Here is a 24316-nt window from a genome sequence, read left to right as displayed (position 1 = left end):
CCATACAAACATTTCACTGTCTCTTCCCTGTCTTCTAATGGCCAATTGGGAGGACTTTCTCAGTGCTGTTCTTAGTGCCAGAAATATCTCCACCACTCTGTGCAAATTCTACTCATTCTTTAGAACCAACTCAACTCTCCCCTATTCCATAAAGTTTTCCAAAACAATCATAGCCCAACATAATCACAGGAAAGAAAATGGCTTTTAAAAATAGGAAGACCCTAAAAAATTTTTTTAATTAAAGAATAAAAACAGGATGACCCCCCAAGAAAACATTTAGTGCATTTTTAAAAAAAGATTTTATTTATTCATGAGAGACAGAGTGAGAGAGAGAGATAGAGAGAGAGGCAGAGACACAGGCAGAAGGAGAAATAGGCTCCATGCAGGGAGCCCGATGGGGCACTCGATCCCAGTACTCCAGGATCACACCCGGGGCCAAAGGCAGGAGCCAAACTGCTGAGCCACCCAGGCATCCCCATTTAGTGCATTTTGTAGAGGAAATTAATGTCAGGTGATAGGCATGACTTTTATACAGTTGTTATATATTTTTTAGTTGTTACATATTTTAATGTATATCTACACAAAATGTCCAGCACAATGAATAAAAAGAAAGACTGTCACCATGACTAAATTTCAAAATGCCAGAGAAAGAGATGATCCTTTCAAGGGGTGAGAGGTGGGAAAATAGGTCATATATGAAGGAATGGGAAACAGAACAGTTACACCAAATGCTTAAAGACAATGGAATAACACCATTAAAATTTTAAGGGAAAAATAACTTCCAACTTAGAATTTTATACCCAGCTAAACTTAATATACAAGTATAAAAATAAAAGACATTTTCAAACATGCAAGCTTTAAAAAAAAACCACCTCTCATGTACATTTTCTTAGGAGGCTACTAGAGAATGCACTCCCCCAAGACAGGATTCATGAAAGATCTAAAACATGAAAAAAAGGGATCCCTGGGTGGCGCAGTGGTTTAGTGCCTGCCTTTGGCCCAGGGCGTGATCCTGGAGACCCGGGATCGAATCCCACATTGGGCTCCTGGTGCATGGAGCCTGCTTCTCCCTCTGCCTGTGTCTCTGCCTCTCTCTCTCTAACTATCATAAATAAATAAAAATTTAAAAAAAAACATGAAAAAAATAAAACACTTTGAATTTGGTGAAGGGAAATCCCAAGAATTCAGATGTATAGCTGTCCTAGCAAGGAACTAGTCCAAACTGGAGGAAGATGGAGAATTCCAAGAAGGATCTCTTTTTTCAAAAAGAAAGCTTTAGAATTTGGTACTAAACTATAAGTACACAAAAGCAAGCAAATTTTAAAAGAACGAGATTATTCTACTGAAAGAAGCCAGACTCAAAGGCTACCTACAGTACAGTTCCATTGCAATTTACAGTCTATAAAAGGCCTAACTGTAGTGGTGGTCACACAACTGGGTTCATCAAAACTCATAGAACTACAGGCATACCTCAGAAACATTGTGGGTTCAGTTCCAGACCACTGCAATAGAATAATCAAATGGATTCTTTGGTTTTCCAGTGCATATAAAAGTTATGCTTACATTATACTGTAGTCAATTAAATGTGAGATAGCATTGTCTAAAAAATGTACATGCCTTTATTACAGAATGCTTTATTGCTAAAAAATGCTAACCATTATCTGATCTTTCAGTCTTAATCACTGATCACAGATTATAATAATGATGAAAGTCTGAAATATTGTGAACATTACCAAAATGTGACAGAGACACCAAGTAAATGCTGTTGGAGAATGGCACCAATATCTTCTATTTTGTAAAAATACAGTATTCTTGAAGTGCAGTAGACAAAGCACAACAAAAAGTATGCCTGTATACACTAAAAAGGATGCATTTTACTATATTTAGATCTCAATTCAAAAAATGGGGGGTGGATGGTGGCTTTTAACTCAAAGAGAAACAAAATAACATACAAAGCAAACACTATACTCTATGGCTCCACTGTAGACAATGTTATCATCGCGATCATCATATAAATACTTAACACCAACAGCCCAAATTGTGATATATACATTAGTAGAATGAAAAGAAATATGTGTCATAGGTGTTGTGAATTAAATCCTAGTTTTACAAGGGAAGAAAACAGATAATGTCTAACAAATAATGTCTAAAATTAGAAAGTCAAGAAATAGCCTTAAAAGCATGTTACTTAGAAATACTGGCTATCTTGTTTCCTGTAGGACCCTTCCCCTGCAAAACAAATAGCTACAGTGTGGACATTGGTTGTGTGGGGAGGGTAGAATTTGGGGGTGAAAAGTGGGGCAAGTCATGGCCATTTTTAGTTACAAGGCTCATGACAGCCAGAGAGCTTCCCCCCCCCCTTTTTTTTTAGTTCATGAGAGAAAGAGAGAGAGAGAGAGAGGCAGAGACACAGGCAGAGGGAGAAGCAGGCTCCATGCAGGGAGCCCGACATGGAACTCGATCCCAGGCCTCCAGGATCACGCCTTGGGCCGAAGGTGGCACTAAACCGCTGAGCCACCCGGGCTGCCCTCATATTCCTTTTTTTTAAAAAAAAAAAAACAAAAAAAAAAAACGTTTTATTTGTTTTTTTGAGAGAGAGAGAGTGCACACACACACAAGCAGGGGGAAGGGGCAGAGGGAGAGGGAGAAGCAGGCTCCCCGCTGAGCAGGGAGCATGACATGGGGCTTGATCCCAGGACCCAGGGATCATGACATGAGCAGAAAGCAGACGCTTAACTTAGCCACCCAAGTGCCTTCCTATCGTATTCCAAATATTCAACTACACAAGGAATTTCTTTTACCACTTCTATACTGTCTTACAAGGTATTTACTCCAATTTAAAAATAATCATTTGGATGTTTTCATTGTGAACAGCTGAGTACTGTGATGAAAGAACCACCAAGCCAGTCATCTTCAAAGCTGAATTACTGGCAGGTGTTGTATGGGTTTCTTCTCTTGGAGTACTTGTGGTTTGACAGTTTATAGCAGTGATAATCTCTTACATCATGCTGCCTAAGCTGTCAACCAGCTCAGTGGATGTGACATTTCCAGCCACTTAATTTTCATTGACTTATTTTTTCTTTACTGCTTTTCTTTTTAAATAATTAATAGCTGGGGCAGCCCAGGTGGCTCAGCGGTTTATCGCTGCCTTCAGCCCAGGGCGTGATCCTGGAGACCTGGGATTGAGTCCCATGTCAGGCTCCCTGCATGGAGCCTGCTTCTCCCTCTGCCGTGTCTCTGCCTCTCTCTCTTTCTGTGTGTTTCTCATGAATAAATAAATAAAATATTTTAAAATAAATAAATAAATAATGGCTGAATTCCATAAACATAAATGTTTATCTTATTTGTTTAGTCCTAAGTGTAAAATATCTTATGTCTTATAATATTAAGTGCAAATAAATACCTGTCTTAAAAAATAATTCACAAAGATGAAATTCTTGGTTACATTATTCTAATAACAAATATTAACTAAGGAATACCTGTGTCCACTTTAATGGGATTTGTTTTGTTTCAATATAGTTAGGAGTGAATTTTATGGCTTGTAAATATAAAAACTTCCTGTTAAAATGAATAGTATTTATTATTTTTAATTTATGAGAATTTATCCTATCCTGGGGTTTTTCAATCCCAAATTACCCTTGACAGGCAAGACTATATTAACTTAAACCCTTAGGTTTCACAAATACTAATGCATAGGCTGAGGCTAAAACAAGCTGTGCCTACTGAAAAAGAAAAAAAAAGAAGGCATCAATCTCAAGAAAAAGCATGAACACTCATGTAGAATTTAGATATGCCAGTAATCATAAAGAAAGCAATGACTGAGATTTGGGAAAGAGAATGAGGATGCCATAATTTAGTTTGTCATCATACTGCCAAACAAAAGCACTAGCTCTAGGGGTGGTGGGTCATGACCTGTGTGAGTTACTCTGCATTGAGCCCAAGGTTTGCCTATTGTATCCCTTTCCCTCGATTCCTACTGATTATGCAGGTCTGGTGCACCCACTGTAAGGAACATGGATTTGATTCTAACTGTGTGGGATGCCACTGGAGGCTTTAAGCAAGGCATTTGTCGGGGTTTTAAGATTGATTTTATTCATTCATTCATTCATTCATTCATTCATTTGAGAGAGAAAGAGCGCATGCACACCACCAGAGGGAGGGGCAGAAGGAGAAGCAGACTCCCCGCTGAGCAGGAAACCCACTGTGGGGCTAGATCCCAGGACTCTGGGATCATGACCTAAGGCAAAGGCAGACGCTTAACTGACTGAGCCACCCAGGCACCTCAAGCAAGGGATTTGTAAGATCTAATTTACTGAAAGGATCAAATGTGCTGATAAATGTACAAAGGATCCATAAGTACTAAAGCATTACACCAGCATTACTTTATTACCTTGACAGAGGACAAATTAAATGGGAGAAAAAGTAAGACACACTAAAATCCACCCAGCACAGGTCTGTTCTAAATCATGTGGTCTGCAGTCTTCTCCCAGACTTAAGAACCATTTAAGGAAATGGGGAAGCCTTGGGGAGAATCAGGTTTGGTGGAAGAGGAATCAAGAATTTTGACATACTATGTTTGAGATGCCCACTAGACATTTAAGTGGAGGTGCTGAGAAGATATTTAAATATACCCATCTGGAGCTAACGAGAGAAATCTGGATGGAAATCAGATTTAGGATCCATCAGGATATAGAGTATTTGTTAAACAATATTCGCTAACCTTTATAGCATGCTTACTATGTTTTAAAACACTATTTTAAGTGCTTTATATGTATAAACTCACTTGATCCTTACTACAATCTTACAGACTAGGTCTCATAATTAGCCCTACTTTACAAATGAAGAAACTAAGGCATAAAGAGATTAAGTAACTTGCCCAAACACAGACAGCAAGTATGTACCAGAGCTGGAATTCAAACCTAGGCTATCTGACTCTAAAAACTCTTTAAAGCCATGAGTTTAGGAGCAGAGACAGGATTGAGGAGGAAGAAGACTGAGCTCTCACAAACAGTATTTCAATTCAAACAATTTTCTGAGTCCTGGATATCAAGGGCCTAACACTGTTTCAGGCTCTGCAGACACAAAATCCCTTAAGAAGCCCAGTCTAATAGCTACAAGTTGACGGCAACTATTACTTAACATCTACTATCTGCCTCACGCTGGCCAAGCTTTTTAGACATATGATGTCACTTACTCTTCTGAACACCCCTATGAACATCAGATTCCCTTTTTAGAAATAAGGAAACAGAGATTCAGGAAGTTTAAATAACATAACCTAGGTCACTCAACTAGTAAGTAATGGAACTAGGGTTCAATCCAGGTCCAGCTTTCTTCAAAGTCTGGTCTTCTTCAAGGAAATCCTGTTACATGCCACAATATGGATGAAGGACATTAAGCTAATTGGAATAAGTTAGTCATAAAAAGACAAATACTGTTTGATTCCACTTCTATGAAGTACAGAAAGTCATCAAATTCCTAGAAACAAAAAGTAGAATAGTAGTTGCCAGGGGGTGGGAGGGGAGTTTTTTTAATGGGAAGAGTTTCAGACTAAGAAAGTGAAAAAATCCTGGAGATCTGATTCACAACAATGTGAATATGCTTAACAATACTGAATTGTACAAGTAAAAAATGTGTAAGATGGGGTTCAGTGGTTGAGTGTCTGCCTTTGACTCAGGGTGTGATCCCAGAATCGAGTCCTGCACTGGGCTTCCTGCATAGAACCTGCTTCTACCTCTGCCTGTTTCTGCCCCTCTCTCTCTCTCTCTCTCTCTCTGTCTTTCATGAATAAATAAATAAAATCTTTTTAAAAATGGGTAAAATGAGAAACTTCATGTTATTTGTTCATCATAACTTAAGGTTTTTTTCCAATCTGGTCTTTCCCAGTATACTATATGCCATAATGGGCATGCTTACTGTGATATGGAAATGCCTTTGAGGAAAGAATTTACCTCTAATGTGGGGAAAGGGAGTGTAGGGGGCAAGGAAGAGATAAAGTTACCAAGAAAGGATACATCTGAAAGATGAAATTCCCCACTTTATCATCAGGAGAGTTTTAGGAAGATCTCTCCATCCTACCTCTAAAAGAGCTTTCACACCTGCATACAACTACTGATTACCACAATAATCAGCCTAAACCAGGCTCAAGAATATTCTAGCACCCTTCTATCTGGTGAGCTTCTCCAATCTTCTCCCATTCCAAGTCTAACTGACTCTAAAAACTCTTTAAAACCATGAGTTTAGGAGCAGAGACAGGATTGAGGAGGAAGAAGACTGAGCTCTCACAAACAGTATTTCAATTTCCAGCACTGGAAACAAATTAAGTGTCCTAAATTGCCTCATTTATTACGGCAAATGACTTCTGTGGCTCCCTACTGCCCTCAGAATGTAAAGGATTTGCAAGACGCATGTTGAGTAGGACCTGGTGGCTCAGGAATTGAGCATCTGCCTTCCGCTCAGGGCGCGATTCCAGTCTGGGGATCGAGTCCCGAGTTGGGCTCCCTATGAGGAGCCTGCTTCTTTCTCTGCATCTTTCATGAATAAATAAAATCTTTAAAAAAAAAAAAAAAGGGGGGTGTTTAGTAGATCACCTAAATTTTCTGAGCCTCATCTGTGTTGAGAGGAGTCCTGACACCTCATTCAAAAGACTGAAGATTAAATGAAGACATTGTATACTTGCACAATCTTTGATCTGAAGTAGGTACTCAGTGAAGGTGAGTTAGCTCCCTTTCTGCCTGTCTCTACGACCCAGCTAGGTAAAGCATTCTGGTTTAAAGAGCAAGTCTTTCCAGGATGTGAAGGCAGATAGAGAAGAACGCAAGGGGGAAAAAGTTGCTCAACTATGATTATCTGATGTTCAGGAAAATACTGCTCACCCAGAACTGGTTCTTCATCTGTAACCCACTAACACAGAGACCACCTAGTTTTTATCTTTATTTTGTCCTGTTAATGATATGAGTAATATTGAAATGGCTATATAGTGTGAAAAATCTCACTCCCAATCCCTCCCCCATCTACTCAATTGCCACCCACTCCACCAATCACTTTATTAGTTTTTATATGCAAAAGCTATCTTTAAATTAAGTTTTTTACAGGTGTGTTTGCAACCTAAGTTCTGGGAATGAAGGGGGGGGGGGAAGCGAAGACCCTAGGTCTTTTCATCCTGCCTTACCCTAAAGCAGTGTCCTTCATTCATTCAAAAAGTACTAATCATATACTGGGCCCCTATTATAAGCCAGATACCAAGTACAGCATTAACTGATCATCCTTCAAGTCTTACTAAGCAACAAAAATGCACTTAACGCTTTACACAAATGTCTCCATTGATCCTCATTGCACCTTAAGAGGCAGGTTACTAATTATCAGCTCCACTTTACAAATGAGAAAACTGAGGCACCAAAAGGTAACTTGTTCAAGCAAGGCTCTGAATCCAGGCCTGACTCCAAAGTCCTCGCTCTTAACCGTGACGTTCGACGTCGGCAAAACAGATACAGTCCCTGCACCCTTTGGAGCTCAGCCTAACATGGGATACAGGCGAGAAAAGGGTAGACAACAAAGAAATATGTAATTACAGACTAAGAAAGTAATGTGAGCGAAACGAATTCAGGGCTGTGACCGAATAACAATGGGGACCTATTTTGGAACCAGGGTGGGGAGTAGTGTCAAGCAAAGGCCTCTCTGAGAGAATGACATTTATGATAGGCTTGAGAACCGTTCGGGGGCTGCAATAATGACCCACCGCCCAATTCACGGGGGAGAAACTCGAGGCCCTTAGAAGCTAAAGCAAACTCGTCCAGGGTCTCCCAGATGTGTAGACGTGGCGCAGGGTTGGGAGGATCCAGGAGCCCGGCCCAGGGCTGGTACACGCCATCGATGCCCGATGCAGCCCAGTGCCGCACGGCCCCTAACCGGGCCCTCCAGCCGGCTGCTGCCCTCCGCCCCGCGGCGGCTGACAGCATCCGGACAGCCTGCAGGAAGGCCCCGCGGCCAGCCAAGAGGGGTCGGGCCCATACTGTGGCGGCCTGGAAAGGCCTCTTCTCCGGCCCCCCGCCAGCTCCCGCCCGGTCCGCCCCGCCCCGCCCCTCCGGGCCGGCTTCGTACCTGCACGGCCCGGACCAGGCCCCGGCCGGTCAGCTGGCCTTGCCGCAGCTGCAGTAGAATGTTGCCAGGCCGCGGCCGGCCGCCCCATCCGCCCCAAGCCGCTACCGTTGCCGCTGCCCGTCGCCCTCGGCCGGCCCCAGACCCAGCAGCCGCCGGCGCCGCCGCCATGTCTCCTCGTCCGACAAACAGGAAGCAAGCGGCCCCGGGACCGCGGAGATTTCTACGGGACGGCGGAGGGGTCGCCGCAGCGCCCCCAGCGGGCCGACGGCGGAGGCGCAAGCCGCGTGGCAGGGGCCGTGCGCGCCGCGGGGCCTACTGGGAAATGTAGTCTTGCTCGCAGGCGGGGCAGGTGAGAAAGACAGATGTGGCATTTTCTGAGCACTTGCTTTTGGAGCCGCTCGGTCCAGCATTTCAGCGAGGTGCCCCGAGGTCAAAGACAAGCTCTGCGTGCGCATTCTCCCATTTCTTGCCTGTTTTGGGAGGTTACAGCCAATTGGCTAGGAAAAATCCTGGGCTCCAGTCCAGGAATCAAGCTGCCTAGCCTGATTCCTGCCTGCCTCTCTCTGCCTCTGACTCGGTACAGAGGGACCTCGGCTCTCTGCCCCTTAATTTTCTTTTAGTTCCTTCGATCAATAGCTCCTGGGAACGTGTTCAGCCGGTAAGTACTTCCTAGGGGCCTGCTCTGTGCTCTGCCAGAACCGGTCACTGTGAATACAGTGGTGAGCAAAACAGACTAACTAGGTCCCTGTTTTGGAATGCAGGCTACAGCAGAAGACAACAAATCCATGCAGAAATAAATTGACGAAGTTGTGTAAGTGGGTAGGTTGTGAAGTTAAGTGAAATAATGGAAAGGGATCGGTAAATTATGACCTCTTATCCTTTGTTAGAGGAAACTTGTCCTAATTTCTCCCCACCAGACAATATGTTCTCTCTACTCTGAGCCCATGTAATCATTCTTTTGGCAAGCCTCTGTGTCAGGATTGTATTGTTGCCTCCCCTTTTCCTTTCCTGAAAGGGGTCTTGTACCATTAATGAAAGAGTGCCTCGGTGGAATGCAATGAGGAATGGTGGAGATTGTGTCTTATTTATCACCCAAACCAGAACACTTTTAAAAGAAAAGAGACACAATTAATAATTATGCTGGGACAGCAGGCATGGTGACCATTATCCCAGTTTGCCCCATACATGCCTGCTGTTTATGTTGCAAGACCCCTCCCAGGAAAGGAAAGGGGCAGGCAACAATGTCCATCTAAAATGATTGGTCTCTACTGGCTTCCAGCAGATAGTTGCTGGAGCTTCTGGTTTTTCCAGAAAAGCCAAATATCTGGGTTTTTATGTGAAGTTCCCAAATTTTGAAAACTCCACGGACCAAATAAAACCCTGTCTCTTTTTGACCACTGGAACAGGGAGACCAGAAACTGGTCCACGGATACATGGAAGTTGAGCATGTGTTAAAGAGGATATTTCAAATCAATAGGGAAAGAAAGAAAAGGTTAGGTCTTTCGCTTCACACCACATTCTAAAATGAATCTCAGACATATAAAAAGCTATATATAACGAGGGCACCTGGGTGGCTCACTTGGTTAAGCACCTGACTGATGATTTTGGCTCAGGTCATGATCTCAGGATCATGAGATTGAGCCTGAAGTCAGTTCAGAACTCAGCAAGGAGTCGGCTTGAAGATTCTCTCTCTCTACCCCTCTCCCCACACATGTGCATGTGTGTGTGCACACTCTCATTCTCTCTCTCTCTCTCTCAAATAAATAGATAAAAGCTATATATAAAGTGAAATGAAAGTACAGTTCTAAAACTATAGTGGTGATGATTATTCAACTCTAAATTTACTAAAAATCATTGGATTGTGAACTCAAAATGGGTGAATGTTATGATACATGAATTATACCTCAACAAAGCTGTTAAAAATCAAAGCATAAAAATAATAGAAGTGAATCTGTGAAAATACTTTTATTATTTGGGGGTAGAAAAGTTCTTCTTAATCATAAAACCCAGAAATATGAATATGAAAAGTTTGACAAGTTTGAGCTCAACAATATTAAAACTTCCATACAGGACATTATAAACAACCATGAAAGGCAAGAGATATTCTTGGAAAGAGTTAATATCCAGAATTTACAAAGAACATACTGTGCCCTCTGCCATAAGTTTTTATTCCCAGGAAGCTCTGAATAGCTTGCTTCCTCATGTACTCCAGGCTTCTGTTCAAGGGGAGACCTTCCCTGACCACCCATATAAAATAGCATTTCTTACACTCTTAATCTTATTACCTGCTTTATTGGCTTGCACCATCTCCTCCTGACATACAGTTGTTTATTTTTTGCACTCCTACTTCTGACTAGAGTATATTTTTGGTCTGTTTTGTTTATGGTCACATTCATCTCCAGCACCTAGAATAGTACTTAACACAACAGGTGATCAAATATTTGTTTATTGGGTCAATGAATTAACAACCCAATAGAAAAATAGAAATGAACAGGCAATTCACAGAAGAAAAGTCAATGACTAGTAAATGTGCAAAAAGATGCCCATCCTCAATTTTACTAATAGTAGAATGTTGATGGTCAGAACATAAATTGCTATATCTTTCTGGAAAACAATTTTTAGGAGTGTGAATTAAGTTAAAGGAAGTCCAATCTTTTGGGGGCACCTCAGTGGCTCCGTGGTTGAGCATCTGCCTTTGGTTCAGGTCATGATCCCCGGGGTCCTGGGATAGAGTCCCACATCAGGCTCCCCAGAGGGCCTGCTTCTCCCTTTGCTTATATCTATGCTTTTCTCTCTGTGTCTTTCATGAATAAATAAAATCTTTAAAAAAAAAAGAAATTCAAACTTTTTGACTCAGTAATTACTCCTTTAGGCATCTCTTCTAATAGTATTTGATATGATGATCACATACAAAAATGCTTATTGTGTTTGATTGTAAAAACAGAAACGTCACCATAAAATAGCATGTTTAAATAGATTCTAATATTTCAATATAATTGAAATATAGTAGCGTCATTGAATATCATTGTTTACAAAATAAAATACTAAGATTTCAAATAATATTAAGCATGCATATCCTTTGATCTGCTTCCAGGAATTTATGTTCTAGCAACAATGAAAGAGGTATACCAAGATATATTACTAGAATAGCCAGTGATGAGGAACTTGGGTGGCTTAAGAGTCAGTTAAGCATCTGACTCTTGATCTCAGCTCAAGTCTTGATCTCAGGGTCATGAGATCAAGCCGTATATTAGGCTTAAAAAAATAAAATAAAAATGAAAAAAAAAGAATAAAAATGAATAAAAGAATACTCAGGCAGTTATATCAACATATTGAGAACAATCTAAATATCATCAGAAGGTGACAAAACGTATATATACAGAATACTCTGCAGCTATTACATACACATGGACATGGGAAGATGTTCAAGACACAGTCATGAAATGAAAAAACCCATTGAAGACCAACATGTATCATGTGATCCCATTTATGTCAAAAATTATCTACTTATATAACTTACGTATATATTGCAAAATTTAGAAGACTGTGCACAAAATAGTTAAAAGTAGTTATCACTGAGGAATGGGATTAGAAGGTGGGGGAAGAATGTTCATTTTCCTAATTTTTATATTGTTATTTGCATTTTATTATGAGTATATATAACTTTCATAATTTAACATTTAAAAACTTTTAAGAGTATATATTTATAACTGGATAGGAAAATGCTCACCACTGAAAGAAAAACAAAGCAAGTTATAAAGGAATAGGCATATTATGATCCCATTAATGTATAAGTCAATAGTCAACATTCCTACTCTGTGTGCTTATATGCACAGAATTACCTAAAAGAAACATCAAAAATATCAGGTGTGGGTGGATGTGTGTGGGGGGGATGTGTGTGGGTGGCTCAGTCAGTTAAGTGTCTGACTTTTGGTTTTGGCTCAGGTCATGATTTCCCAGTCATGACATTGAGCCCCGAGTTGGGCTCTGGGCTTAGCGAGGAGTCTGCTTCAGATTCTCCCTCTTTCTCCTGCTCACTCTAAATAAATAAATAAAATTTTTTTTTAATGCCAATGATGGGGATCCCTGGGTGGTGCAGCGGTTTGGCGCCTGCCTTTGGCCCAGGGCTCGATCCTGGAGACCCAGGATCGAATCCCACGTCGGGCTCCCTGCATGGAGCCTGCTTCTCCCTCTGCCTGTGTCTCTGCCTCTCTCTCTCTCTGTGTGTGTGTGACTATCATGAATAAATAAATAAAATCTTAAAAAATAAATAATAAATAAATAAATAAATAAATAAATAAATAAATAAATAAATAAATAAAAAGTAAAAATGCCAATGATGTTTTTCACAATGCAGACAGATTTCCGGTGATTTTTACTTTATTAATATTTTTTATTATTTTGTACATAGACCATGTGTAATTTTTTAGAGTTTTTATTTAAATTCCAGTTAGTTGGGCCTTCAGCTCAAGTCATAATCCCAGGACTCTGGGATCGAGCCCTGCCTCAGGCTCCCTGCTCAGTGGTGAGTCTGCTTCTTTATCTGTCCTGCTCATGTTCTCCCTCTCTTGCTCTCGCTCTCACCCTTGCTCTCATTCTCAAATAAAAATCTTGTAAAAACAAACAAACAAAAAAAAGCAAAAAAAAAATTCCAGTTAACATATAGTGTAACAGTTTCAGGTGTGCAATACAGTGAATCGGCACTTCTGTACATCACTCTGTGCTTGTCACAAGTGCACTCCCCATAATCCACATCATCTATTTAACCCATCCCTCACCTCCTCCCCTGTGGTAACCATTAGTTTTCTGTAATTAAGAGCCTTTTTCTTGATTTCTTTCTCTCTCTCTCACTTTCTCTCTCTCTCTTTTTTCCCCTTTGTTTTGTCTCTTAAATTCTGCATATAAGTGATATAATATGGTATTTGTCTTTCCTGACTGACTTATTTCACTTAGCATAATACTTTCTAGCTCCATCCATGTCGTTGCAAATGGCAAGATTTCATTCTTTTCCGTGGCTGAGTAATATTCCACTGCATATGTATGCCACTTACTTATTCTTTATCAGCCATGAATTATTTTTACACTCAGGAAAAATAATTTTTTAATGTCAGAAAGAAAAAAGAAAAGGCATTTCCAGGGATACATGCTGGGCATTGGTGAGCTGTCTGGGCAGGAGCCCAGTCTTCCCTGGACAATCACAGCCCAGGGTTCTGCCTAGAGTTCTTCCCAAGGTATGTGGTGGAGTATACGCTCATCCTTGTCAGAATGAATGAGGAAATAGAATCCTGACCAATTTCACAGTTCAAATGGCCCTTCAGGTTTCTCTTGACACTCATCATGCTGGGAACAAGTCTTTCCACCTAAGCTTCGACTCAACTACCAAAAGTCACCTCTGCCATTCCTAAATTTGTACCTTGTTCGGTCCAGCCCGGCCCAGGCATTCCCCAAAGCTGGCTATTCATGGAGTCAAAAATTATCACATTAAATTCAGTCTTTAAGGTCACCATGTGTCTAGGAAGTCAGGAGATAAGTTTTCAGAAATCTCTGAGTAAAGGCATTTTTTCCACTTCATCTCTGTTCTGCAGGCTTTTCTCGGAGAAACTAGATGTGTATCTCTTACCACCAGAGGGCATAGTACCCCTCTTATAAGAAGCCAGTTGATGTCAATTTGGGTCAGCCTTAAAAAAAAATGAAGGTCTTAAACTGGTACTTTTTTTTTTTTCTTATAGTAATCCCAAATGGTTTAACCAAACATGCTGATGTTACTCAGAGACTATTACTTCTTGTAAATGAGTTACCAAACTCAGTTTGGCAGAAAGCTTTTCTGGGGCAATTTTTTAAAATATTTTTTAATCATGGGAAAGTCATTTTAATCAAAACAACTGACACAGCTATACTCAGACCACAGAAACAGCTGTCCCATGTAGTTACGTTGTCCTGGAGTGGTATTTCAGTCATATTTTTTTAATCTTAACATTTCTAATGTACAATCTCTCAGTGATTTGTTTAAAAACTATTTATCAAGTACCATCTTTTTTTTTTTTTTTTTAATTGAGTACCATCGTAAGTGCCAGGCACTGATGTAGGTGCTAGGAATACTGTACTAAATAAAAAACCAAAGTCTCTGCTTTTATGGAGCTTATATTTTGTGTAAGACCTACCCTTTTCTGGAGCATTTATCATTGGCCAAGTACTTTATTTGCACTCTCTTATTTTCCTGCAGCTTTTTAGGGGAAAATTTTCAGATCTACAGAAAGTTGAAAGGGTGATACAATGCACATACATTTTCTTTGCTTAGACTCAACAATTGTTAACATTGTGTTTTATTGTATCTACTCTTTCTCTCTTTCCCTATCAATCTGCATACATATACATATATATACATATATTTTAGCATATATCTCCAAGAACAAGGCCATGCTCTTAATAACCATGACATCATCATACCCAATAAAGTTAATGTTGATATAACATTACCCTATATTTAATATTCGAATGTCTGCAATTGCCCCCAGAATGTTCCCTTACAGTCTCTCCCCCCTCAATCCAGGATTCAATCAAGGATCATGATTTTTGAACGCCTTGTCTCTTTAGTGTCCTTCAATCTAGGAGAGTCCCCCATCTTTTCTGTCCTTCATAGCATTGAAAATTCTTAAGAGTCCAACTTTGCTGAATGTCCTACCATCTGGATCTTCTTGGCTATTTTCCCATGATTAGATTAGGGCTCAACTTTTTAGAAAGAATACTACAAAGGTGATGACATGTCTCCTATTGCTTCACATCGGGAGGAAATAACATAAGTTTATCCTATTATGGATAATGCCAAGTTTGATCTCTTCGCTTATGTGGTTATCTACCAAATGTCTTTACATTTTCAGGGCACCTGGCCAGCTCAGTCAGTAAAGCATGCAACTCTTGATCTCAGGGTGGCAAGTTGTGAGTTCCACGTTGGGAGTAGAGATTACTTTAAAAAAATCTAAAAACAAAAACAAAAAAGGTACATTTCCTACTTTGTAATTAATAAGTAACTGCCCTTCAAGACTGAGAATATTCTGTTCCCCAACTTTCACTCAGTAGTTTTTATCATCTTTTGGCAATCTTGCCTGGATTACATGCTAGCGGTGGCAAAATTGTGATTTTGTAATTTTATTATTTCTTTCCCTTTTATTAGATCGTATTCTCCTAAGAAAAGAAGCTCTTCCATTTCTTATCTGGGGTATCACTGTGAACTCACAGTGTAATGTGTTTTTTGGTTTTTGGTTTTTGTTTTGTTTTTATTCAGAGGCGGAGAGAGAGAGAGGCAGGCAGAGAGGCAGAGACACAGGCAGAGGGAGAAGCAGGCTCCATGCAGGGAGCCTGAGAGCCTGACGTGGGACTTGCCCGGGTCTCCAGGATCACACCCCAGGCTGCAGGCGGCGCTAAACCGCTGCGCCACCGGGGCTGCCTTTTTTTTTTTTTTTTTGTAATGTGTTACAGTCCTTTACTCTTGTTAGTTTATTTTCCTTATCATTTACATATGGTGAAATGCACAGTATTAAGTGCTTGATTTGATGAATTTTGACAAATGTGTATACCCGTGTAACCAACACCTCAATGGTCGTAGAACATTTCTATCACTCCATTAAGTTTCATCATGCTCCTTGCCAGACAACTCCTGCCCTCCAGACAACCACTCTTCTGATTTTCATCATAGGTTCACTATGACTGTTCCAGAACTTCATGTCAATAGAAACATACAGTCTTTGTATTTAGCTTCTTTCACTTGGCATGTTTTTGAGATTCATCCATATTCTATTGTATCAGTGGTCCAGTCCTTTTTACTTCTGGGAAGTATTTCATTGTATGAAAACACACAATTTGTTTATCCACTCTCTTGTTGGTGGATATTTGGGTTATTTCTAGTTGGGGCTATTATGAGTAAAGCTAATCTTTATACAAATTTATACAAGTTTGAACATTCTTATACAAGTTTGGGGGATGTATGTTTTGATTTCTCTTTCATTATTCTTTTTAATGCTCAAATTGCCTCAAATTTCACTAGTGGTGGTCCTTTCAAGCCAGTTCTTGTGTCCTTTTGATATCCTCTGGGACAATCCTAATTTTAAATAGCCTCTGTGAGACTTGAACTTGTCCAGCTATGTAATCTGATCTGAGCTCATTAAATACAGTCTCTTGAGACCTCTGCTTCAATACCCATAGGTGTAGATTTTCCCCTCATTTCCACAGCCAGTCATTCCTTAATCTACAACAGTGGCTCTTAGCTTTTTAGAAGCTTAGGACCCTTTTATGATAAAAGCTTGAATGGTTTCTTCCCAAAAAAATGTGTGCGCGCGCACGCGCGCACACACACACACACACACACACAAATTCTGCCCCAGGATTCTTGGATTGGCCTCCAAGTTAGTTTACTTAACAACTACTATGTATCAGAAACTATAGAAATGCAAAGGGAAGAAAGAAAAACAAATAACATTAAGAAAGACCTAGTATGTGTGCTTCCAGACACTGTCAAGAATTTGTCGACAAAGAGTCATGAAACGGGATCCATAAACAAATTTTCACAGCAAATGAAATATATGCAATTATAAATAAATGTATGTGGTCACAAACTTAGCTTATAAATTAAGCATATTAAGAGATTAACAATACCAAGTAATAAAATAGAACAATTATTACAACATTCTGTAATAAAAGTTACATAAATGTGGTCTTTCTCTCAACATGTTATATTGTGCTGTACTCACCCTTCTTTGTGATGATGTGAGATGATAAAATGCCTACATATTGAGATGAAGTGAAGCACTGTCACATATTGTCAGGCCACTATTGACCTTCTAACAATACTCAGAAGGATGATCACCTGCTTCCAGATCATAGTTGACCACCAGTAACTAAGCCGGCACAAAAAGTGAAACCCAGGATAGAAGGGAACTACTGTACTTGACGTTCTGAAGCTTCAATTTGCTTATGTGCATATGGAGAAAATACCTCAATGGATTGTTCTAAGTTGCAAAATATGGGCCCTGCACAAAATAAGCCCCCCAAATATTATTATTACGTTATTTTTATCACGTAAAATTTCTGTCCGTAATTATGTAAATTTCAGCAGCTTCCAACTGGCATTTTTAGCATTCAACCCCAGATCCCATGGTTCCTCCACATGCCCTCCATCTTCCAGGAAGACTAGGATCCTTAGAGCCCCCTGTCATGCTAAGGGTAGGATCCCCCCACTCAGCAAATCCCACATTTTCCTTAAGACTAAGTTGCTGCCCTTTTCAGAACTCTGGAGGATTTCTTGTCAGGCTCTCACGATTTAACCCTTGCTTACAAACCTTTGTAGTAATTTTTCTGTTATTAGTCCTAGTGGTTTCTTTCCTTCCTAGGCAGATTGCATCTGATAGAAGGATAAAACAATCATTACTATTTTCCCCCTCTGAACATAAATACTGTTCAAAACACATTCAAAGCCTTGTTTCCTTGAATTGTATAATTACTCCAATAAAGTTGCAAAGGCTCCATCTCTTTTTGAAATCTTTCTTTGGAAACAACCCAAAAGAATGTCTTTTTAAAAAGAAACACCTAAGTAAAAGCCACTGGCTCAGAGCCTTTAGGACAATTCTTTGGCACCTCCTCCGAGGCAACAAATTCTAATTCTCTGGTGGATTGAGTCTTACAAACAACCCAAAACCCTTCTGAGTGGAACTTGATGAATAAGTGGATGATTGATACCATTTTTCTGTTTTTTATTTAAATAAATTTTTATTTGGAATAATTTTAGGTTAATAGAAGAGTTGCCAGGATAGTACAGTTCCCTTACATCCTCACCCAGCTTTCCTTAATATTAACATCTTATATAACCATTGTTTTTGGGTTTTTTTCTTTAAGTTGCAGTACATCAAAAGAAATCGCAGACTGACTATTGTGCTGCAGTCCTCGAAAGCAATCAATCAAATTAGAACAGACCGTATAAAGAAGAAAAAGAATAGATTCCAACCAAGAATTAACATCAAAAGTAGAAAAGGGGAACATCATATCTGATTCTTCAGCATTAAGAAGATGCATAAGAGGATATAAACAATGCTATGTATATACATTTGAAAATTTAGATGGAATAGACAAATTTCTAGAAAACAAAACAAAACAAAACAACCCACACCTAAAAGGACACAAGAAGTAATTGAAAATTGGAATAATCCTATGACTATTAAAGAAATTGAAACTATAATATAGAAATCTTCTTATGAAGAAAAGTCCAGTCCCAAATGGTGTGAAATCTACTAAACTTTAAGGAAGAAATAATACCAACAATACACAATTTCTTCTAAAGACCGGAAAAAAGAAGTAACATTCTCTGAATGACTGGAGATACTAAAAGAACACGAATACCAACACAGGAGGTGAGATGCAACAAAAATCTTTAATTTTATTTCACTTAATTCAACCTGCTTTCATTAATAAGTTCTCATCAATTTGTTGCAATGATATTGGGAAAATCTCATATCCTAGTTTCCCATATTTGAGCTTATATCTGAATTACCTAGAAGGCTCTTCTCTTCTTTTTTTTTTTACTTGGAAGAATTTTTTTTAAAGATTTTACTTATTTATTTGAGAGAGAGAGCACAAGTAGGGTGAGTGGCAGAGGCAGAGGAAGAAACAGGCTCCCTAGGATCATGACCTGAGCCAAAGGCAGATGCTTAACCAACTGAGCCACCCAGATGTCCCTACCTGGAAGGCTTTCAAAAACACATATTGCTGTTCCCACCTCCCGAGTTTCTGATTCAGAAGGTTTGTGGGTGGAGCCCAAGAGTTGGCATTTGTAGCAAGTTCTCTGGAGATGTTCATGTTGCTGGGGACCACATTTGAGAACCATGGGTCTAGTGGCATATATATTAAAATCTTGCTTACCACAGAAATAATGTCATTTGGAATACTTAGAAAGCCTTGAAATATTGGAACAGTCTTCTCATGAGTATTCTAACTGAATTCTCTAAGAATGTTTTAAAAAATATCATATAAAATAAGTAAATACAAAGTATTTTGTATTTTATTGTATCAGTTAATGAGGGCCCAACACTGTTACTCAAAAAACAACTTCAAAAAGATTGTCCAATGAGATTGCTTTTCAGTTAGAAAAATACAAATTTCACTCCTGTATTCTTATAATCTGCTTTAGACTTTCCTTTAAGACAACCAACTAACTTTGATATGACAAACTAAGTGGTATGGTCAGTTCTAATCCCTGAAAACATTTTGTGGGTGGTTGTTTTTTTTTCCAAGGAACTGGCTATTTTTCTCAGCTTTCTTTAACAAAATTAACAACCTCTACTGATTTTTTTCCCAATATATACAAGAATTTCGGCAGAATGTCTTTGTCATCCAAGGAATTACAACACATAAAAGAGTATGCCAAGTAACTGTTTTTAGATGTTTCTAAATAATTCTTAAATAACTTTATTATAGTTTCTTTTTTCTTTTTTTTTTAATTCATTTATTCATGACAGACAGAGAGAGAGAGAGAGAGAGAGAGAGGCAGAGACGCAGGCAGGAGAAGCAAGCCCCATGCAGGGAGCCCAACTCCAAACTCGATTCCGGGTCTCCAGGATCATACCCCGGGCTGCAGGTGGCGCTAAACCACTGGGCCATCGGGGCTGCCCTAGTTTCATTTTTTACAGACTAATTTTGATGACCAAAATTATACCTTTCAATTCTGCAAATATTTTAAGTCTAGTTTGTGTGAGGAGGCTAACTAAATGTAACAAAACCCTCCTTAAAATGGCCTTAATCAAATTCACCACAGGCCTAAACTATCTTTCAACTTACCTTTCTCAAGTTTTTTTTGGATCACAAAATCAATACCAGATTGTAAAAGCGTAATAAGCATTGCTTCTAAAGTTCTACAACAGTACAGGTTCGAGGAGAAATTATATTATTTCTAAGCTATATTCTTATCAATTGTTTTACCATAAAAACTGAACAGACCAAAATACATGCCACAAGAATAATTTTTGTTTTCCAGGAACCCTGTGAGCAATATTCACTGTTGGCATGTATTATGTAACCCAACACAATACAATAATATTTTATAATAATACAATAATAATAAAGCTTTCTCATTTACAGCTCTATAGTGGCTCAGAAAATTTGCCCATCTCATTATATATATTTTTTCTTTTTTTGAAAATACTGAAGGGACTAATTCAGTATGTCATGTTTCCAAGTATCTTTTTAATTTTGATGGCATTAAGCTTTCATTTGCAAGAATATTATTACAACGAATACATTACTATATGTCATTTTGTTGGTTTTCACACTTGATAAAACTATTTTTTATTTTTTATTATTTTTTTTTAATTTATGATAGTCACAGAGAGAGAGAGAGAGGCAGAGACACAGGCTGAGGAAGAAGCAGGCTCCATGCACCGGGAGCCTGATGTGGGATTCGATCCGGGGTCTCCAGGATCGCGCCCTGGGCCAAAGGCAGGCGCCAAACCGTTGCACCACCCAGGGATCCCGATAAAACTATTTTTTAAAAGCTGTCTTAGGGATCCCTGGGTGGCACAGTGGTTTGAAGCTTGTCTTTGGCCCAGGGCGCGATCCTGGAGACCCAGGATCGAATCCCACGTCGGGCTCCCGGTGCATGGAGCCTGCTTCTCCCTCTGCCTGTGTCTCTGCTTCTCTCTCTCTCTCTCTCTCTCTCTCTCTCTCTCTCTCTCTCTGTGTGTGACTATCATAAATAAATAAAAATAAAATAAAATAAAATAAAAAACTACATTTGTCAGTCAACATTTTCCAGATTATGCACTTTCTGAAAAACCACGCTATAAATTCCTAACCAAAATCAGTTGAAAGTCATGACAATGTGGGGCGCCTGGGTGGCTCAGTGGTTGAGTGTCTGCCTTTGGCTCAGATAGTGATCCCAGGGTCCTGGGGTCAAGTCCCGCTTTGGGTTCCCTCCAGGGAGCCTCTTATATTTCTATGTCTCTGCCTCTCTCTGTGTGTCTCTCATGAATAAATAAGTAAAATCTTAAAAAAAAAAAAAAAGAAAGTCATGACAACGTTGTCAAAAATCAATAAAATTCTCCCACACTTCAGTTTACAACTAATTTCAAATTATGATATAAAATTTTAAAATACTTAATTCTCCCATTATCAGGTGATGGCCATATTGACAATCATATACCAGAAAATCAAGTTATATGCCAGTGTGCTGAATAAAACAGTCTGTTTTTAGCCAGTGGGTATATTTTTCACATCTCCTCTGTCTCTCTCCCACAATATGAAGCAATTAGTCTCAGTATCGTGCCAATGTCCTTGGTTCTTGCCAAAGACCTATGTGACACACTCTGATACTTTCTAATTCATTCTATATCAGTATTGTAAAAGTTAGTTGTGATGCATTAAATTTATTCCTTGACCTACTAAGGATCATAAGCCAAGTCTCAAGAACACTGTTCTAAAACCCCAGCACGTTAATATAGCAAGAAAGTTTGTTTTCAGAAATATGTAAACAGAATAGCTTGCTTTCTGCATGCAGAATGGTTTGGGGTAGGGGCTTTTTTTGGTAATTTTTTTTCCAAGTATGGATTTAGACCACATTGTGCCTGCAAACCACTGCCACTTTGTGAGGTGATTTGTGTTCTCTTTTCCCTTTTTTTTTTTTTTGGTCTTTTAAAAAATTAAGATATTCATGTGCATACATTTTCCCCATTAAAGTGTACATTCAGTGATTTTTAGTATATTCACAAAGCTGTGTAATAATCATCACCATCTAATTCTATAATATTTTCATTACCCTCCAAAAAAGTCCACTTATGGTAGACAAAACAAAGCAATACAAAACAAAACAAAACAAAACAAAAAACCCTACCTATCCCACTAGGAGTAAATCCTCATTCCCTCTCCCCCTGGTGCCTGGCAACTACCAATTAACTTTCTGTATCTATGGATTGGTCTATGCTAGAGGCTTCATAAAAAAAGGACAACACAATATGCATCTGGCTTCTTCCACTTAAAATATATTTTTAAAGTTTATTCATGTTGCCATATTTATCAGCACTTCAATTATTTATGTGGTTGAATAATATTTCATTGTATGGATATACTACATTTTGTTTATCTGCAGATCAGTTGAGGGACATAGAATTTCTTCCACCTTTGGCTATTACAAATAATGCTGCTGTGAACATTAGTGAACAAGTTTTCGTATGGACATATGTTTTCATTTCTCTTGGGTATATATATATATATATATATATATATATATATATATCAAGAGTGAAATTGGTGGGTCACATGGTTATTCTATGTTTAACTTTTTGAGGAACTGCCAAACTGTTTTCCAAACCAATTGCCCCATTTTACATTCCCACCACCAATGTATGAAGGTTCCAAATTTTCCACATCCTTGATAACATCTGTTTGTCCATGTTTTTTATTATAGCCATCTGCAGCAGACTGAATGTCTATGTCCTCCCAAATTCATATGTTGAAATCCTAACCCCTAAGGTGATGGTATTAAGAGGCAGATCCTTTGGGAAGTAATTAGATCATGAGGGCAAAGCCCTCATTAATGGGATAAGTGCCCTAATAAAAGAGGCCCCAAAGAGATCTCTTACCTCTTTTGACATGTGAGATTACAGTGAAAAGATGGCAATTTAGGCAGTAGGCTCTCCCCAGACATAATCTGCTGGCACCTTGATTTTGGATTTCCCAGATTCTAGAGGTGTGAGAAATAAATTTCGTTGTTTATAAGCTCTTCAGTTTATGCTATTTTGTTATAGAAAGTCAAGCAGACTAAGATGCCATCCTGGTGGGAGTGAAGTGATACCTCATTTGGTCTTGATTTACATTTCTCTTATTACTAATTATGTTGAGCATCCTTTCCTGTGCTTACGGACTATCTGCATACCTCTTTGGAGAAATGTCCATCATCTTTGCTCATTTTTTAAATTGGGTTGTCTTTTTATTATTGGGTTGTAAGAGCTCTTTACATATTCTGGATTCTAGACCTTCATCAGATTTTTTTTTAAAGTAGGCTCCATGCCCAGGGTGGAGCCCAACAGGGTGCCCTAACTTATGATCCTGAGATGGAGACTTGAGCTGAGATCAAGAGTCTGATGCTTAGGGCAGCCCCAGTGGCACAGCGGTTTGGAGCTGCCTGCAGCCTGGGGTGTGATCCTGGAGACCCGGAATCGAGTCCCACGTCAGGCTCCCTGCAGGAAGCCTGCTTCTCCCTCTGCCTGTGACTCTGCCTCTCTCTCTCTCTCTATGAATAAATAAATAAAATCTTTAAAAGAAAAAAAAAAAAGAAGAGTCTGATGCTTAAAGGTCTGAGCCACCTCGACACCTGCCCCTCATCAGGTATTTTGATCTGTAAATATTTTCTCCCATTCCATAGTTTAACATTATTGATAGTGTCCTTTGAATCACAAACGTCTTTAATTTGAGGAAATCTAATCTATCTGTTTTGTTTTTTTGGTTTGCATGTGCTGCTTGCATTGTCATCTAAGAAGCCCTTGCCTGACCCAAAGGCACAAAGATTAATGCCTATGTTTTCTTCTAAGAATTGAATAGTTTTAGCTCCTATTTAGGGCTTTGAGTCATTGAGTTAATTTTTTTATATGGTGTGAAATAGGGTCCAACATCTTTCTTTTGCAGGTAGGTATCCAGTTGTCCCCGCAACCTTTTTTAAGATGTGTTCCCCCATTAGATTGTCTTGGCACCTTTTCAAAAATGAACTGACCATAAATATAAGAGTTTATTTCCAGACTCTTGGTTCTATTTCATCAATTTATATGTCTATCCTTTGCCAGTACCACACTGTCTTGATTACTGTCTGCTTTGTAACAAGTTTTGAAATCGGGATGTGTAAATCCTCCAACTTTGTTCTTCTTTGTCAAGATTATTTTAAGATATTTTGGGCCTTTGAATTTCCATATGAATTTTAGAATCAGCTTATCGATTTCTCTTAAAAGAGGCAGCTGGGATTTTGATGGAGATTGCAGTTAATCTATAATAGTAATGTCATCTTAATATTATTACATCTTCTGACCCATGGACATGGAAATATTTTTCCACTTATTTAGGTCTCTTAAAATTTGTTTTAACAACGCTTCATAGTATTCAGTGTGTAAATCTTCTCATACTTCTTTTGTTAAATTATTCCCAAGTAATTTATCCTTTTTTATGCTGTGTAAATGAGATTGTTTTCTTGATTTCA

At 39.0% G+C, this 24316-nt stretch overlaps 1 protein-coding gene and 1 long non-coding RNA gene across 5 annotated transcripts in view; one reads left to right on the top strand and one right to left on the bottom strand.

The window, feature by feature from the left end:
* The window catches only part of LOC121477794 (transient receptor potential cation channel subfamily C member 4 associated protein), a 72274-nt gene extending 63952 nt beyond the window's left edge, over window positions 1–8322 (bottom strand). For both annotated transcript variants that reach the window (XM_041732328.1, XM_041732329.1), the window contains exon 1: window positions 8098–8322. In XM_041732328.1, coding sequence (XP_041588262.1) covers window positions 8098–8265 — 168 coding nt within the window. In that variant the 5' untranslated portion in view covers window positions 8266–8322. The remainder of the gene's footprint in view (window positions 1–8097) is intronic.
* A 155-nt stretch (window positions 8323–8477) lies between these two features.
* Window positions 8478–24316, top strand: LOC121477785. 3 transcript variants are annotated; one of them, XR_005984375.1, is made up of 3 exons: window positions 8478–8755; window positions 17983–18494; window positions 23607–24316. It is a non-coding gene; the product is annotated as an uncharacterized LOC121477785 (long non-coding RNA). The 3 variants fall into 3 exon arrangements; XR_005984373.1 differs by lacking the exon at window positions 23607–24316 and adding an exon at window positions 23132–23271; XR_005984374.1 differs by lacking the exon at window positions 23607–24316 and adding an exon at window positions 23129–23271.

Source organism: Vulpes lagopus, chromosome 18 (assembly GCF_018345385.1).
Source record: "Vulpes lagopus strain Blue_001 chromosome 18, ASM1834538v1, whole genome shotgun sequence".
Classification (NCBI taxonomy): domain Eukaryota; kingdom Metazoa; phylum Chordata; class Mammalia; order Carnivora; family Canidae; genus Vulpes; species Vulpes lagopus.
The sequence above is the reverse complement of the archived record's forward strand: the minus strand, read 5'-3'. Positions and strand labels throughout refer to the sequence as shown.